This window comes from Trachypithecus francoisi, unplaced genomic scaffold (genome assembly GCF_009764315.1).
Source record: "Trachypithecus francoisi isolate TF-2019V2 unplaced genomic scaffold, Tfra_2.0 Lachesis_group8, whole genome shotgun sequence".
In the NCBI taxonomy this organism is placed as follows: domain Eukaryota; kingdom Metazoa; phylum Chordata; class Mammalia; order Primates; family Cercopithecidae; genus Trachypithecus; species Trachypithecus francoisi.
Window position 1 is genome coordinate 118,794,610 of NW_022681473.1, and position 16,729 is coordinate 118,811,338.

At 44.2% G+C, this 16,729-nt stretch overlaps 1 protein-coding gene across 9 annotated transcripts in view; it reads right to left on the reverse strand.

Annotated features, from left to right (window-relative positions):
- Nucleotides 1-16,112, reverse strand: part of SNX19 (sorting nexin 19) — an 80,312-nt gene extending 64,200 nt beyond the window's left edge. For 6 of the 9 annotated variants that reach the window (XR_004436103.1, XR_004436100.1, XR_004436102.1 and 3 more), the window contains exons 1-8: nt 13,871-16,112; nt 11,240-11,378; nt 9,874-9,974; nt 9,620-9,739; nt 7,551-7,681; nt 6,205-6,301; nt 5,536-5,716; nt 2,889-3,018 (exon numbers count right to left, since the gene is read on the reverse strand). Coding sequence is in view for 3 of the 9 variants with exons in the window: in XM_033206775.1 (XP_033062666.1) it covers nt 2,889-3,018; nt 5,536-5,716; nt 6,205-6,301; nt 7,551-7,681; nt 9,620-9,739; nt 9,874-9,974; nt 11,240-11,378; nt 13,871-15,544 (2,573 nt within the window). In the remaining 6 variants the exon portion in view is untranslated. Of the gene's footprint in view, nt 1-1,359; nt 1,479-2,888; nt 3,019-5,535; nt 5,717-6,204; nt 6,302-7,550; nt 7,682-9,619; nt 9,740-9,873; nt 9,975-11,239; nt 11,379-13,870 lie in introns of all 9 variants that reach the window. The other 3 variants (XM_033206777.1, XR_004436104.1, XM_033206776.1) reach the window with 3 other exon arrangements.
- Nucleotides 16,113-16,729: the final 617 nt, after the last annotated feature.

Here is a 16,729-nt window from a genome sequence, read left to right on the forward strand (position 1 = left end):
AAACGAGCCCCGTCTTTTCCACGGCTGCCATGCACCTGGAGCTTGCTTCCTTCGTATTGAACTTTTCTGCCTGAGATCTCCCAGGACCCTGCTACATGAAACAGTCCTTCTGGGATCGTTCTCTGACTCCCAGAATGTAGCCATCTTCCCTCTATGCGGACTAGCCCAAGCCCTTGAATATTCTGAGTTATGCAAACTTCAGGTACACGTTTTCCTACCTCTTTTATATAAGGATCTCAATCTTCTTTGAATTTCTCCTAACTCATCTATACTTTTATCCTCATACTGAATAACTTCTTGTGTTCTGAAACCAATTTGTCCTGTAAATGACCTCAAGGAGAAGGGGTTATTAATGATCACATTCTAGCTAGTTTTGGGATCTTCTCATTTTTTTTTTTTTTTTTTGTTTCTTTAAACCACTTAGAAGATTAACAAAGGGAAATCCAAAAGAAGAAGAAAAATGAAGGCCTAATTAGTGACATCCAGAGGTGACAGAATACAACTAAAGAGACGATACTTTCAAGTGTAAAGGTACTGGGAAGGGAAATGTTTATTTCTTTATTAAATATTTAATGAGTACCTACTATGTCCAGGCCCTGTATAAGCTGCTGGGGACACAAAGCTAGTTCTGGTCCTTAAAGAACTAATAGTTTACACAGGGTTTCTCAAGCTCAGTAATACTGATATTTTGGGCAGGATAACTGATTTCGTTTGGCACGGTGAACTGTCCTGTGTAGCTGAAGGATGTTTGGCAGCATGCCTGGCCTACGCCCACTAGATGCCAGTAGGCATCCCACATCCCCTTTCCAGTTGTGACAACCAAAAATATCTCCCGATACTGGCAAATGTCCCCTGGGGGACAAAAGTGTCCCCCAGTTGACAACCACTAGTGTAGGAAAAGCAGATCATTTATATAACACACTGTGATAAGCACTATTATCAAAACTTTGCGAGTTAGAGAAGAGGACTCCTTAATTCTAGAGGAAAGAGAGCAGATTCTACAGAAGGTTTCACAGAATAAATGACATTTTATGCTTAATATATGAAAAATGCTTTGCAGCAGGCCAAGCAGACAAGAAGAGGGAAAGTTACGAACACATGGAAGGAACACGAAAAGAATAGGTAGAGAAAGACCGTCCGAAGTCAGATACAGGAAGATGAGCAAAGGCCTGGGGGTAAAAGACCACAGAATATTCAGGCAATGATGGACAGTTTACATGGTGGAAAATGAAAAATAAGACTGAAACCATATCACGCCAAGTAAGAAAGGAGGTGGAATTTTAATATAAATTTAATATAAATAAAGAAATAAGTGTATATTTTAAACAGAGTGGAGCCCTTTTCCAAACAAAGCCTTACCTAGATCCCCAGTATATGAAACTGACTGAAGTGGAGCTTCTGTGGTTGGGTCATGGTCACTCAGTTTTCCCTTAGCTTCTAAGTTAGCTTCAGAAGCACTTCCGCAGAACCCTAGAACCCTAGGACACATACTGGAAAAACCACTTTGGTGGTAATAGGATACTACTGAAAGATTTTAAGTGCAGAATATATGTTCAGATTTGTTTTTCAGAAAAAGGCACTCTAGTGGCAGGGCTGAATATTGAGTAGGTACAAGGAGAAAAGCTTAAAGGGACAAAGACCAGTCAGCATTTTATATGCAGGTTTCACTTGGAGATCAGTCTTAAGGCTACAAGATACATGAAAAAAGCACATTGGGGTTGAAGTTATACAAATCTGGCTTAAAATTCTAAGTGTGCTACTAATGATGACCTTGGGCGTGCTAGTTGACTTTGCCAAGTTCTATTTTCTCATTCTGTAAAATGGGGCTACCTACCTCACTTGACCACTATAAAAAAATACATGTAAATGGAGATTGGGTGCTGGCATACATAAGCACGTAGCAAATATAGATGTGCATCATCTTCTTTCACTTGGCCTCTTTATGATTCAAGTCTATTAAACCTCCCTGATCCTATGCAACTTAGAAAAGGGAGATCTAACTGCTTGCTGTTAATAACTTTTTGACTTAGTAAAGAATAGACACATAATTTTTTGTTATAAGGATATATTTTTTGAGTGACCTGTTAGCCTGAGCCTCATGCTAAGAGAAGGTCAGCGTTTGGCTTCCTCTTACTTTTGGATGTGCCAGGATGTCTCATAAGAGGGAGTTCAAAACAAGAGTAGCCAAAACCCAAGCACTACATGTGTCTGCCTGGCTCACAGAGAGTGCTTCTGGCCTGCTTCAGGTTAGCAAAGCTTACATCAGTTCCACAGTTAGAAAGTCAGCAGCTAAAAACTCCACCTGTGTACAAATCTTTCAGGAGATCAAATGGTGTGAGGATTACAAACCCTGGATTAGAAAAGCCAACTTGCAAATCCAAATTTCCCTCTATTCTTTACCATCCTGTGTCAGTAAGTACTTCAACTGTGAATATTTATGCCCCTCTCAGAGAAAACAATCTTTATTTCAAGAGCACTGATGTTTTCTCCTTTTCTTTCCCACTGTTTATCATCACACTGGTGACATAATGTCAGTTAAGACAAATGTCCACCATAACCAAGTGAAAGGTGCAGGGCTGGAGGATAAAACTGGGTGGAAAATTGAGAGGAGGAAGAGTTCAGCTAAGTATTTTAGGATCACACACAGTGTCTGCAACTCAGTATACTATGCCAGAAGTCTTACAGAACTGGATACTTTCAAATTGTAGACAACAAGGTAGTTAATAAAAGCTTTCTGATACTCTCAAGGCATTTTTGATTCCTGTAACCCCTGTAACAGAGAATCTATCTTCTCTTACGGCTGCAGATTCCCTGGACACTATTCAGCATCGCATCCACCTTTTCTGCAATTTGAGATTCTGATGTGAGGGAGAATTCAGCAGTCTTACCTTTGAACTAGGGTCCCAAAGATAAGACGCAGACACTTCTGCATGTTTTCGGTACACAGCCATTTCCACTGTTCTGTTAGTAGCAAGAGGAGCAGATCTAGGGCTGTGTCAGCTAACTCTGTCTCTGTTCCTGAGGGACAAAATGGCATCAAGAGTAACTCAGAAGAGACCCATACTTGAGGAACATCTTTCAAGGTGCGGGGTGGCACCTGTGTCTCTCTACCTTCATGCCGATCATCTGGTATTTCTGCAATCCCTCTCCACTCAAATCAAGAGATGTTTAACTCATATCTAGAAGGTTCAGTGACAGGCTCGGCATTTCTTTACATTTTTAATTAATGTTCCTGATATTGTAACCTAATGAATGCTTCTATGTTTTTAAAAGATATATATATATCTTCTAATCATATATATGTATCTTTTAATCATATATATGCACACACATATATATACACACACACATACACATATGCACTTATTTGGCCTACTTAGTTTCTATTTCTTCTATATTTCCCCAGGATGCTGAATACTTTATTCCAAATAAAAGCTCACAACTAGTGACTAAGTGCAACTGGCAAGGCCTCCTCTCTTTCCAACCCTGCATTCCACTCACCCCTACAAAGCATTACGGAAACACCAGGGCAGAAGTGAGGAAAGATTTGGCATTCACTTTCCGGAAAAACCTCCATTACACAGAGCTGTGGGGTTAGGATTCAGGAGGCTTCAGTCTGATTTTGAGATAACATTTGGTTCTAGGAAGAACACCACACCTCTGGCAAAATGCCATAACAATGACTACATTCTTCATGTTTCAAAGACTGGAAGGGCCACACATGAGCTTATACCCACGCTAAACTAAGGTTTCCTGAACAAATGTATTTTGTGGATGGAAGCATGTGTTGTTTAAACCTGTCCTGGGGTCCCAATGTCACTTCTGATTTGCCTCCAAGTATGTGATGTCACAGAATGAATCTGAGAATCTGGTGCTACTGCTGTGATGAATATTGTAAGTAGTATCAACAATGACTTTGTTAGTGTAGGATCAATGGGTATTCTCTGGGTCACCTTGCCCCAGCTCTCCTGGAATATGAATGACTTCTGATTTGGACAGATCTACTAGAACTGAATCATACTTCCCTCTTAACCCCATACAATATATAGTTTCTTTTCTGTTTGTATTGCAAAGATTGGGAGCTGGTATGTTGTCTGATTTCTAATCATCTTCTCAAAGATGGGATATTGCACTCCTTGGGAGACAGCATCATCCTGAGCCCTAGTCCTCAATTGTATGATTCTCTCAGGTTTTGCATTTGCCTGGAGCTGCCACCATGTGGTAAGAATTAGTTATAGCAGTGAAAAATAAGAAAGCAAACAAGGTACCACCAAGTCAGTTCTCCTAAAGAAAAGGACGCATTTTTTTTTTTTTAATCATATGAGCATTTTGAGTCTCTCAGAGATAGAAAAAGGGTTTCAGGCCTAAATCATCCCTCTAGAGATATTATGTTCAACATGTACAGGCTGGACTTTGCCTAGAATGATATTCTTACCGCACTGCCTCCGCCCCCCGCCATCTTTACAGTCTCTTAGAGTTTCTGATGCTTTCACTGTCATATTACTCTATTTACTTAATTGCGAGATATGTGTGAAGGGATGGGGCTGTTAATCCCATTTTTCACAGACTTAAATTGAGGCCTTCAGAAGAGATGTCAGGTGATTTGTTTATGGGCACCTGAGAAAGAATAGTGAAATCAGCTTTTTCCCCATTTTTGAATCCAAGATTTTGCGATCTTTTATTCTCAACAGAGGACTTTATCTTGATGGAACCGATATACTTATTTTAAGTTCTAGTTCAGTAAATATACTAATTAATATCTAGAGCTTTGAATTTTTCTTCTACAGAGTACACATCTGCTCTTCTGGAAGGCGAACTTGCTCTGCCTCCAATGCAAATAAGGAAGAAGTAGAGCTTTCCTCTCTTCTCCCTCCCTACTTTATGCTGGGTAACTAGGTTGTATCATCTGCCACGGCAGTAAATACAGAAAAAAGAATAGATCTGGGGAAATAAGACAATTTCCATCTTGAACACATAATATTTCAGTTGCCCTATGGTATATCCAAGTGAAGATATACAATATTCAATATTTAAGGCATCACCACACATGCGTTACAGCTGAAGCCAAGAGTACAGCTGGCGTCACCCTGGAAGAGTATGTAGAATAGGAACAGTGAGCCAAAAATCAAGCTCTGGCAGGTGGATCATGGGGCCAAGAGACTGGACTAAGAAGCCACAAGAAGGGCATGAAGGAAACCAGGAAACCGGGGCACTAAAGGAAGAAAGTTTCTAAAGAAATCCAAGAGTCTGATATGCCAAAAATAAGTTCAATGAGCTATCAATATTATCAGCATGGTCTCGTCCTGCCGGATTAGAACTCCCTGTTTGTGCCCTGCTCTGCTGCTTGAATCCGCTCTGGCAACTGTGTCCTACTCATCTCTGTGCCCCAACACAGCACCTCCAACACTGGAGTTCAACACATGGCATGCAGCTGAATGGAACAGAAATCAAAGTTACAAACTCCAACTATCCCAAGTCCCAAGTGGATGCCACCCTGGCTCCCTTCTCCATGGGAGCAGAGACCTCGCCACTCACCTGGATCGCTGGTGCTGGGGTCTTGGGCTGGCACAGCTGCATCTGACAAGCAACTGTCCACATGTCCTTTAGGGGGCTGTTCAGGATCTTTTTCTGGGGCTTTTGTTGGCTGCATTTCCAGTAACTTTGTCTGTTTTTCAACAAAAGATTCCATCCCAGACATGGATAGGGTCTCGGACTCCTAAGAAATAGTCAGTGGCATATCACATAAGGAATGCTGACAGTAGAGGTGCAAATGTGGCACTCTAGGTTTCCCTGCCTCTCCCCTGCATAAGTACCTTGGGTATAAAAGCCAACCGATGCTCTGACTACTTTAGGAAAGATTTTATTTTTTACCCAAGTTGCAGGTAATACAGCCTGCCCTGGGATGATAAGATCTGCACACATTTTCGGTCATCCATTTTTTTCCAGGAACTAGCTTTCTTTCTCATCTTGTCATCCACTATCCCAAACCCACCATGGTTGAGAAGCCAACCTGCCAAGCCAGAACTGGTAGGAATTCCAAACCACTCAGAGAAAATACTTTTAGCATAAAAGTTGGAAATCCAAAGGCTGATGAAGTCATTTAGAAGGAGATATCTGACTTTAGAGAATATCTCAACTGCCTATAACTACAGGACCAACATCTCAGATATTTTTGCCCCACATTCTTTGGGTTTTGGTTCTTACCACATTGCCTTCCTGGAGACAATAAAGAATCTTGTCTTGTGCTTCAGTCACACTTAGTGCTGGCGAAATTTTACTGGATGAGAACCTCAGCCTGGACCTGGTACAGAAACAAAGAGCAGAAACAGGATGTAATTTACGGTCTTGAGCCCCACACAAAGGGCTGGCAAGTACTGATAATAAATGACAAGAATATCTGTACTTATTCTGGGGACCTTACTGTGGTCAGACGGTCACAGCTGCCAGGAAAGCCTTGGCCCTGCAATCTCCCAAACAGTGTATATTCTCGCAATTCTTAATAGATAATGTAACGCATACACTAAGCTAGGTCTACAGTGCACTTGTGAAATGGCTTCTGCTAAGTAAAACTGGCATCAGTCTGTATCATGGTTATATTCCCACAGGAAAGATTAGCTAACACATACTAGGCACTCATTAAAAATTTGCTGAAGATTAAACAGACAGGTGGCATAGAGCAAGTTTTTATGATTGCGGTTCACGGTGGATCCTTTTTGGACATCCATTTATTCCCCCTGTGTTCCAAATAAAACTAGAGAAGGAACTGCAAGTGATAACATCAATGTTTCAAGGGACAGAGACTCATAAGCACAGGCATCACGGTCATCCTCCAATAGACAGGCCCATGAAGAAAAGGTTAGGCGCTGTGAGTCTGTGGCTGCTGGCCCACGAAACATAAGCACAGAGACAAAGAGTCAGACACACACACACACACACACACACACACACACAGATGCTCTTTCTTCATAAGGACCCAGATGTAGAAGAAATGTGCAGTAAGGGTAGATGTGGTGCCCTTGCTTGCCACATGCTGGCTTTGAACGCTGCCAGGAAACAGCTGGGGCCCTAGTGCAGGAGACAGCAGCAGTAGTCAACCAGTTACTAAAATAGACCCTGTGGGTTTCCATTCTAGCCTTTTCCTGTTTATTGCTAATATATGCAACTTCTGAGCCAAGATTTCCAGAAATGATGGCAAACAGAGATCAGTTATAAGCCTTAATTCTTAGGAAAGAAACATCTCAACTTTCCAGGAAAAGAGAAAAGAGAATATCCTATTCAAAAGAGAGTATTCCTCCTAGTCAAACATCCCTGGTCCGTTGGGCCCCAGGTTCCCATGGCAAAACCAAACATTCAGCAGTGCTGCCTCTGCAGCACCACAGGCTCCCCCGGGTGGAGCACTGAGGAGCCTGGGGTCTAGTTTCGCCTAAAAACTGGTATGTCTGACCCACCTCCTCTCCTCTAGGGCTTGAGAATAGGGTGAGCGTTTGCTGAGGATTGGGGATCAATCTGGGAACTGGGGAAAGGTGCCTGGGTGACTGAGGGCTTCTTACTTGCCAGCCTTCTTGCCTTCTGTCTGGGACTTGCTTTCGGTCTCGGCCTCACTCAGCTCCTCTGTGGGGCTCTGGGGTTCAGAGCGAGGAAACGCTGTCTTCAAGGTGTCCACAATGGCACTCACCACCATCTGCAGGGGTCAGAGGTGCAGGGTCAGTAAGGCCATCCACATCCACAGATGGACACTGCCAAGCAAGCAGTCGCCTTACAGCACTTTACGCAACAGGATGAGGAGAGGGGCCAGGCTCTCTAGCAAAGCCTTATCCGGTAGCAAGGTCGAATACCAGCTAATGACTTAGTGACAACTATCTTTCCTTTTTTCCATGGCCACAAATATCTTTTTCCTTGAGGAGTAAAACAAACAATGCCATGGGAAAAGAAGCCAAAACCAGCAGTGAGAGAAATAAAAACCTAGGAGTTATGCAGGCTGATGATGCATCTTTCAATTTCTTTCTTTTTATATAAAAAAGTGATTTCTAGTTTCCAAATTGATAACAACTTCATCAACATGTGCACCAGTGGAAGTACATAGGTAGGAGTATAAAGAGAAAGGAAGAGTGAAGAAGATGATCAAAAATAAAAATACAGTTTAGGGGCATAGGTAGTATTAACATGCTTAGAGTAACTTACACAGAGCAAACAATCAGTTTTTCTAGTCAATTCAAACAATTTCTTTAAGTACAGAAAAAATAACAAAAATCACTCAGGTCAAAACTAAGATATCTGGAGTTGAGTAACTTCTCTACTCATAAAGACCAAATAAAATAATCCTCACTGAAGATTAAGAATAGCCTCTATTTCTTCAGAATGGCAAGATGACATACAGATATTTGCTAAAAAGGACAATGTACAAACGAAACCTTAAACTATCAAAGAAACAGAATGAAACATTGACTCTTCCTCTGGTGCTTCCTGCTAACTAACACTGCTGGCTCAGAGCAGCACCATGCCTTCTTTGACTCATTCTTGTGGTATTCTTCCACAGGGAGTAAGCTGGCATAGCCAAGACAAGGCTGAAGAGAGTGGTCAGCAGACTACAGTAAAGACTGGGGGAGAACAAACTAGGGAAAGAACACGGAGGATGCATGAATTTAGATAATGCAGCTTAGAAAATACAACTTGTTCTCCAGGATCACAGAATTGTAGTCTGTGAGGGTGGGGAGGTCCTCATCCATCTCATTCACTGATGTATGAACAGCAACTAGTAGAGTGCCTGGCTCAAAACAGGCATCCAGTAAGTAGATGTGGAAATAACGGATGAATGATATCTGCATGGAACTCTAGGCATTTACCCAGTTGATCCCTTTTTAGTTTGTAGTTTTTTCCATAGCAGTGGCTATTCCCTAACACCTACTACATGAAATTCTATTTTATTTGTCGCTCTAAGCCTAGATGAGAAGAGGGAGGCTCCTCTTCCGCCAATGCGTCAGTGTTTCCCAACCCAATCAAACACACATCACTTTTGACAAACTTAAGTCTCAGACTTCTGCCCCAGAGACGCTCATATCAGTTGGTAACCACTGCTTACAAGCTCCGACATGTTACACTAACGTCCGTCTTCCTACCATCTCCATAGGTGCTGAGACAACCTCTTGAAGAAGGTACAATTCTCTCCATACTGTGTTCTCTAGCGGAGAACCATGACACCACTTTAAATCCAGCCTCGCGTCCTGTCTTAGGGTTCTCTTTACTGGGTGACCCAACACTGGAAATGACCTTTACCCTCTGAAAGACCACCCCTCCTGCCAGCTATCTGTGAAGACACAGATTGATCTTTACATGCCTCCAACAGTGTAGCAATATAGTAATACCCCCAGAAGATATGTGTATACTTAAGAGTGTTGGGGTACTGTTTCCCACCAGCTGTTCCCTGTGATTCAGCGAGCTGATGATTCACCCAATATTTGGCAACGGGTCTTGACAATTTGAGTCCATGTTCTATTGACGCCTCTGTGCTGCCCCTTCCCACACCCTACTGCTCTTATTTTTCAAGCACTACCTCCATTCTGATGAATCCTCCTCATCTACAGATCAAAACTAAAGCTGAGCACAGTGGCCCTGCTGGTACCTTGTCTATTCTAGAGACCATAAATGGTTTCTTGACAAAGGCAATACGAGCATCTGTGTTCAGAGCAAGGAACTCCTGCACCTCCTCACTGTTAGCGATCTCCGGAATGGCACAGAGTTGCTGCAAAAATAAAACACACACAAAAATTTTAAAGAGAAATTCCAGTCTGCAGATCTCTCTGCCTTGGCTTGGGTGTTCTGGGGTTAGACACTCGGGTTAAAATGAGAACAAGGCCAAAAGAGAAGGGTGCTGACCTTTAGGAATGATTCTAGGAGGCTCTTACGGGCTTCTACTCTGTCACTGTCCATATTTCCAAATGGAAGATCTGGAAAGAGCTTTTTAGGACCCTTCACATCTAAAAAAAACCCAAAATATTCACTCATTTAACATTCACAGAGAGCTATTCCATATAAAACATATAAAGAAAACAGAACTATTGAATATATTTCCTTGGATTAAAAAAAAAATTCCAGGAGTTCCAACTATACATATGATCCATATGATCCACACAACACTAACTTGTTACAAGAGAGGGTTCTAAAGTGCAGAGACCCAAGTTTAAATTTGGGCTAAATCTCTACTATAATAAAGATCTTAGATCACTGGTGTTCTTTCTGACTTTGTTTCTCTTCTATAAGATGAGGACAATGAGGGTACCTATCTCACAGGCTGATGGGAGCATTAAAAGAGCTAACATGTGTAAAGTGCTTAGGAGAGAACCTGGCACACATTTTCAAGCTTGGCTCAGTATTAGCTATTATATTAAGAAAGAAAATGCATAATTTATGCCCAAACTTGTTAAACTGTTTATTTGGGTAATCATCACCATTTTTAAAAAACAAAGTAACCAGTTACTAGCTAACTCTTAGAGTGAAATTTTATTACATTACAAAAATATTTAGAGAGGGGTGGCAGCTCACATCTACAATCCTAGCACTTTGGGAGGCCGAGGCGGGTGGACTGCTTGAGGTCAGGAGTTCAAGACCATCCTGACCAATATGAGGAAACCCCATCTCTACTAAAAATACAAAAATGAGCCAGGCGTAATGGCAGGCTCCTGTAATCCCAGCTACTCTGGAGGCTGAGGCAGGAGAATCGCCTGAACCTGGGAGGCGGAGGTTGCACTGAGCCAAGATCGTGACATTGCACTCCAGCCTAGGTGACGAGAGCAAGATTCCGTCTCAAAAAAAAAAAAAACCAGTACCCCGTGCCTGAGAGTTGTCAAACAGCACACAAAAGATCTGGATGTTAAAGGAAAGAAGGTGGCAACAACTTCTGTGTAATATTTTAATATTTAAGAACCACCTATCTATGAATCTGGAAAAGTTAATTTAACTCCTGACACTAACTTACAGGCACAGGTGGAAATGTGAACACTTATTTTTTAATCTTAAACTAGATGGGGCTCCAGAACAAAGCAGTTGGCAGTAAAGGACTGCCTCTGAAAGAATGTGATTGCTGCTGTCCAGCACTAAACCTCAGAACTCCTGAAGCAAACCCAGGGAGCAGAGAACCTTGAAACGGCATTCTCCTCCCCAATCCCTCCCGTAAACCAATAGGCCAGTCAAGGTGGCATGACGTGGGAAGCAAGCGGCAGTAGGGGTTGGGGAAACTCCTGACTTTTGATGAACTTTCGTAGATCTGGTTTCTCCTCCAGTCGGGTCTGCAGATTCAAGAACTCTCGATAGCGACGATTCACAGTGTGGTAGGCCAGCTGCTGCAGGCCGCTGCTGTTTTCACCATCAAGGGCTGTCTCGTACTGTTCAATGAACAAATTGATTGACTGAATCAGCCGGGTCTCAGCAATCGTCTACTCTGGCTTTACTGACTACTTGGTCAATGGCCACATAGCAAGAGTAAGAAACTAAGAACAAAGGGAGGGAGATGTTCCTATTCTGTTCCAGAACCTCCTATATCTAATTGCGCAGAAAGTCAGAAAAGTTTCACTCCTCCACACTACCACTTTCATCTGAAAGCTCCCTCTCCCAGATACTTCCTTTACTTACAAAAATGGCTACATAACTATTTTTCAAATGAATATCTGAATAGAAGGCATAACATCCATAAAAATGATACTGCCTCTATCACCTTTAAATTACAGGGCTAAAAATTATAAGGGGAAAACCATTTTTCCATTATACTCCCCCATGATTATTTATATTAGTTAAGGGAAGAACAAGTAATCCAAACAGGAGATAAAAATCATTTGTTTATCTGGAATAAATTAAAGGGTATTTGTTTTGTTTCAGGTAGATTAATTTTCCTGATTGTTATTCTTAGAGCTAAACCGAATTTTTCCTAAGTACCTATCATCTGTATCATAGAAGTCACATGAAAATTGGAGATGTGATAAGGGGTCAAAGTCCACTGTCTTCCTAAGCTTAGAGGGGTTGGTATGTGGAAAAGATGATTTACACCTCATGTTCCCCAAAGAGTGAACGCCATGGATAGCATGGAATCTGGAACTCAGCTTGGGGGCGCACTTCTTGACAGGGTGGTTAAGACACAATGAAACGTTGTGAGAGAAGTATATATGTGCGCCTTCTCATTAGGAATAGGTTATTATTTTTTGGTTGAGGTATACTGTGGGCAAGAGATGGAAAAAACTAACTCCTTGTTGGTGGGACTTGTGGCTGGTGCTTTACAATTTTTTGGAGACAGGGTATTCATTATGAGCTGATGTGAGCAACGCAGTCTCTCAGAACAGTATTGAGGAGGAAAGACCAGATAAGAGAGACAGGTGACATTCAGGGTGGGGCTCTCAAGCCTGGAGCATTTGGGAACTATGAGGCTTTCTGTGGAATATGCTGCTTCTTGAGGGCCAATTTTCAACACTGTTATGGTTACTTCCATCACATAAACTGAAAACTATTTACTATCAGAGAGTATAATAATACTGACATACAATTTAAAATCAGTTATATGTCCATACAAAAATCTAAAACCAATTTCAAACTACTCATAATTGGCTATATTACTTTGTTCTCATTTTTTACCTTATTCTTTTCTAATGCTTAATTGAAGTAGTAGAAGATGTCAAAATCTAGCAACAACAAAAAAGAATAATGGGAAAGACTGTGAACTTAAACATTCTATCCATCAACTTAATTTTTCTGCTAATAAGGAGGAAAAAAAATCTGCTGTTTAATGTCAGTATAGGAACAGTCATTTAAAAAAGATGAAATAACCAGAGCCAACACTTACATGTGAGAAAGGTGCATGGCATAGGGACATCCAGAATAAGAACAAAAAGGCAGGAAAATGTTAACAAAGTTATACCAGTCATTTGAGGCTAGTCTCAGTTATTTTATGACCAGTACTGATCTGTACTTCTACAATTTGCCTACAAGGAGTGTGAGTGTGTTTGTGTGTTCACATATAGGCATTTCTAATTACTTCCACTCTGTCTTACTTGAAAATGTCATATTGTCACTTTCTAAAATGCTATGTCATGATGCAGCTGTGTTGAGCAGATCAAGGAAGGCCTTCTCCCTCTCACCTGGATTGGGAGTTCTTGGGGAGGAGTGAAGCAAGCAGGCTGTGCCTGGTGGTAGCTTCTGGACTCAAATGAGAGAAACTCAAGTGGAAGGCAAGGAAAATCCAATGGGAAGGATCTTGCCCAAGAATTTTCTAAACTTCTTCCCTGACCATTTTTCAAAATACTAGTATATTTTGTACTTTGTTTTAGGAAGGTAGGTTATTTACCTATACCTATCTCAGAAGACAGCAAGTTTTTGACTCTTGGAGGTGTTGAAGCACAGACTTGGGAGCAACTTGACAACAGATAATATGAAGAGGGTTGGTTGGATGAGAGAGGCAATTCTCCCAAAATGGCCGTAGGACAGGCTGACTCCATGTTACCTGGAGAGTTCTATTTGAAATATAAAATAAATAAATAGAGAATCCAGGGACCCCTCCTTAGAAATTCTCATCTGAATCCATCAGTGTGTGTCAGAATCTGTATATATGCAAGGCAGCTCAAGTGATTTGGAGGTGCAGCCAAGTTTGGGAACCACTGAAAATACAACCCTCAGCATTCTAGCAGCTCTGAAGTTCCAGGACTGTTTGTGTGAGTAGAGGATAAATGCTACTCTGCTTTACACAGTAGCTTCAGACCATTCACAGAGATAGATGCCTATTGAGAGAAACACTTCAAACTAAGAGCATCTCTCCTCAGAGAACATTTGCTTCACTGACTGCTTTCCAAACCCACTCCTAGCCCGGGTGAGCACCCAGTTTTAATCCTGTTACCTTCACAGTATAGAGTGTGTATGGGTGGAATCCAGTGCCACTGTGCTCTCGGGCTGTAATGGTGCCAGTGATACGAAGGTTCTGGATGATAACTGGGCCATCCGGACTGCTTAGGGGCTCAAAGCTGAAGGGGGCTGAGCTGAGAGGACCAGGTGGAGAGGAGGAAAGCAGAACTGGTGGCAGAGTAGGATCAAGGCAGCTCACATCACGGGTGAGATCCTTCTCTAAGCATGAGGGCCGCGAGGGGCAGGTCTTTTCTGGCCCTTCCAGCAAAGCTGTAACAGAGGTGGTAACATCTCCTTGTTCTAGCTCCTTGTCTGCTGTGTCGATCTGGATCTCTGGGTAGGAATTCAGTGTGGAGACCGGCAGGCCTGTCTCTGTTTCTGTCCCTGGACCCTCCTCAGCCTCTGCTCCTTCAGATGCCTCACCATCTTTGGGTTCCAGAGCCTGGGAACCCTCTAGGGCACACAGGGCATCCTGAATCCTGTCAGAGAGAAAGTTGCCTGGAGTCATGAGCATGATGGTTTCTTTGCCCAGCTCAGACAGCGGAGACTCCAGCTCTGAGTCTTCACATAAGAACAGGGGACCTCGACGATTTGGCTGTAGGAAATGAGATGAGTTGTTTCCTACTTTTCTTTCTTCACACATCCCACTCAAATCTCCCTCTACAGCTTCATGGCCTTCTTCAACCTCTGGGGAGGGGCCTGCAGGACCCTCTGGCTCACTGTAACTTAGACATACTGGGGCTGCTACTGGAGAAGTTCTCCCTTCTGGAAGCTGCTCTACCTCAGCAATCAGTGGCAGAGATGTGGGCACTGAGGGCTGTTCGGGGGCACTGGTTGGGCAAGGTGCTGGATCTCTGGCCTTGGAAAAGATACCCACGAGCACAAGGTGGATCCAGTCAGGATCTGACAGCCTGCTGATGAGTGGTAAGATGACATTGCATGTGATGAGTTCGACCACTACATGGCGTCCAGTACGAGTCTCCAAGTGGGGCTTGGGCACCAGCCCTTGAAGCAACAAAGTCACAACGCCACGTGTATGGGTGACTTCAGCACTGGGGCTGTGCACAGCAGGATGTGGGGCAGTAGCCCGGCAGTAAGCTTCCCAGAGGTGGGAAGGCTCAACTGGACCCTTCTTCCCTGCAGTGGCCTCCTTTGCCTGAATGTAGCTCTGCAGGTGACAACCGCAGAGAGTCAGAACACTCTGGGCAAGAGCATGACAGTCCATCCTGCTCATCCTTCTCCGAAGCTCCTGGACCAACCCTTTCATGGCTGCCTCCATTTCCTCCTCAAAGGCTGGCTCCTGGCTCACGGAACGGTACCAGGATAACACAAAATCTCGAATAATCATCTGGATGGTGCGGTTGATCTCCTGTTCTAGCTGCCTTTCTGCCTCAGGGCATGGAGGACAGGTGGCCAATGGGATGAAGCGTTCCAGATGCAGTCGACCCGAAGCTGCTCCAGCGATGCTGGAGCCCAGCCATCCTCCCAGCACCACTAGCAATGCAGACAGAAGGCACAGCAGCCACACATTGACCAGAAGGTGTATGACCAGGAGCCAGCCAATCAAGACCCCCACAGCCATCAGCTTCCGGCTACTCAACAGGTTATGGAGGTGACAGCTGGATCCAGCGGGAGTCTCCTGGAACGGTGGTACTGTTTCTGTCTTCATGGCTGAATGGACAAGGTGGCTTCCCCAGATGACAGCCCTCAAGATTTTACTTCAGAGTTAGGGAAGGGGGGCATGAACTGTGTCTCATATGGGGCGATCTGGGTGTTCTTCAGGGAACCGGGACTCCGGGCCCTCAAAGTCCTACAGGCACTGCAAAGCGACAGCGGCAGCTCCGCGTCTCCCCATTGCTAACAGTAACAGAGCCCTCGAACTCGCCCCTTCCAGCCGAGGTGCGGCTTTGGAGGAAAACTCTGGGGCCTCCATACTGCCCCAGGCGGAAGGCCTCTTCGCGGCCTCGGGGCGGGCGGTGCAGGGCCCTGGGGCCCACGGACACTTACACACGCAGAGGGCAGCGGCCGGCAGAGACTGGGTCACACGCCGCCGGGAACCGCGCGCCCACACTCAGCCCCGACCTGAAGTGGGCTCATCCAGGTCCTCTCCGCTGGCCTCGGCCCGCTGCCGCCGCAAACCTGGGCGACCGCGCTCCGCGGCCCGGCCTGTGTTAAGGCTGACCGCCGGCCGGCCGCCGGCGACAGCTTCCGGGTCGACGTCGACGGGAGCGAGGCATGCTGGGAGAGCGGCCGCGCGCGCCCTGAGGAGCGGCGCTGCCCGGCGCCCTCTGCTGGAGAGGAGCCGCCCTGACGGCAACTGCGCGCGGTAGCGTTTGAGCCTGAGCCTGAGCCTGAGCGCGCACGGGGCGCGTGCTCGCCAAGAGCGGGCGCAGATTCCCCAAGTGCCACGGAACAGCCGCCTGCAGCAGTCGCCGCTAAGACCCAGACTTTCAAACGCTTTAAAACACTTCCTAGTTCTGGTAATTAAATGAAGCCTGTCCGTTACTGCTTAGGCACGCTGTCAATAATCCGGTTTATTTTAATTTCATGGAGGCGTAGTTTCATTGGCCTGGTGTGTCTTCACATTTACCCGGTTTCCCCTAGAGCCAGTACCCCGCGTCCCCAGTACACAGCTTACCTCATTTGTTGTCAGGAATTGCAGAATATAAGGCATGAAACAATACAGAGATAGGTTTATGTTTTAAATTTCATATACTGTATCACAGAATCAAATCTGTGATTGAGGGTTATTTGCTGGTGGCATTACACAATCAAATATTTTGAGCATCAGCCACCTTCAATGTGAGAGGCAGGGTGGACGAATAGAAGCAGACCTTGTCCTCTAGGATCTCCT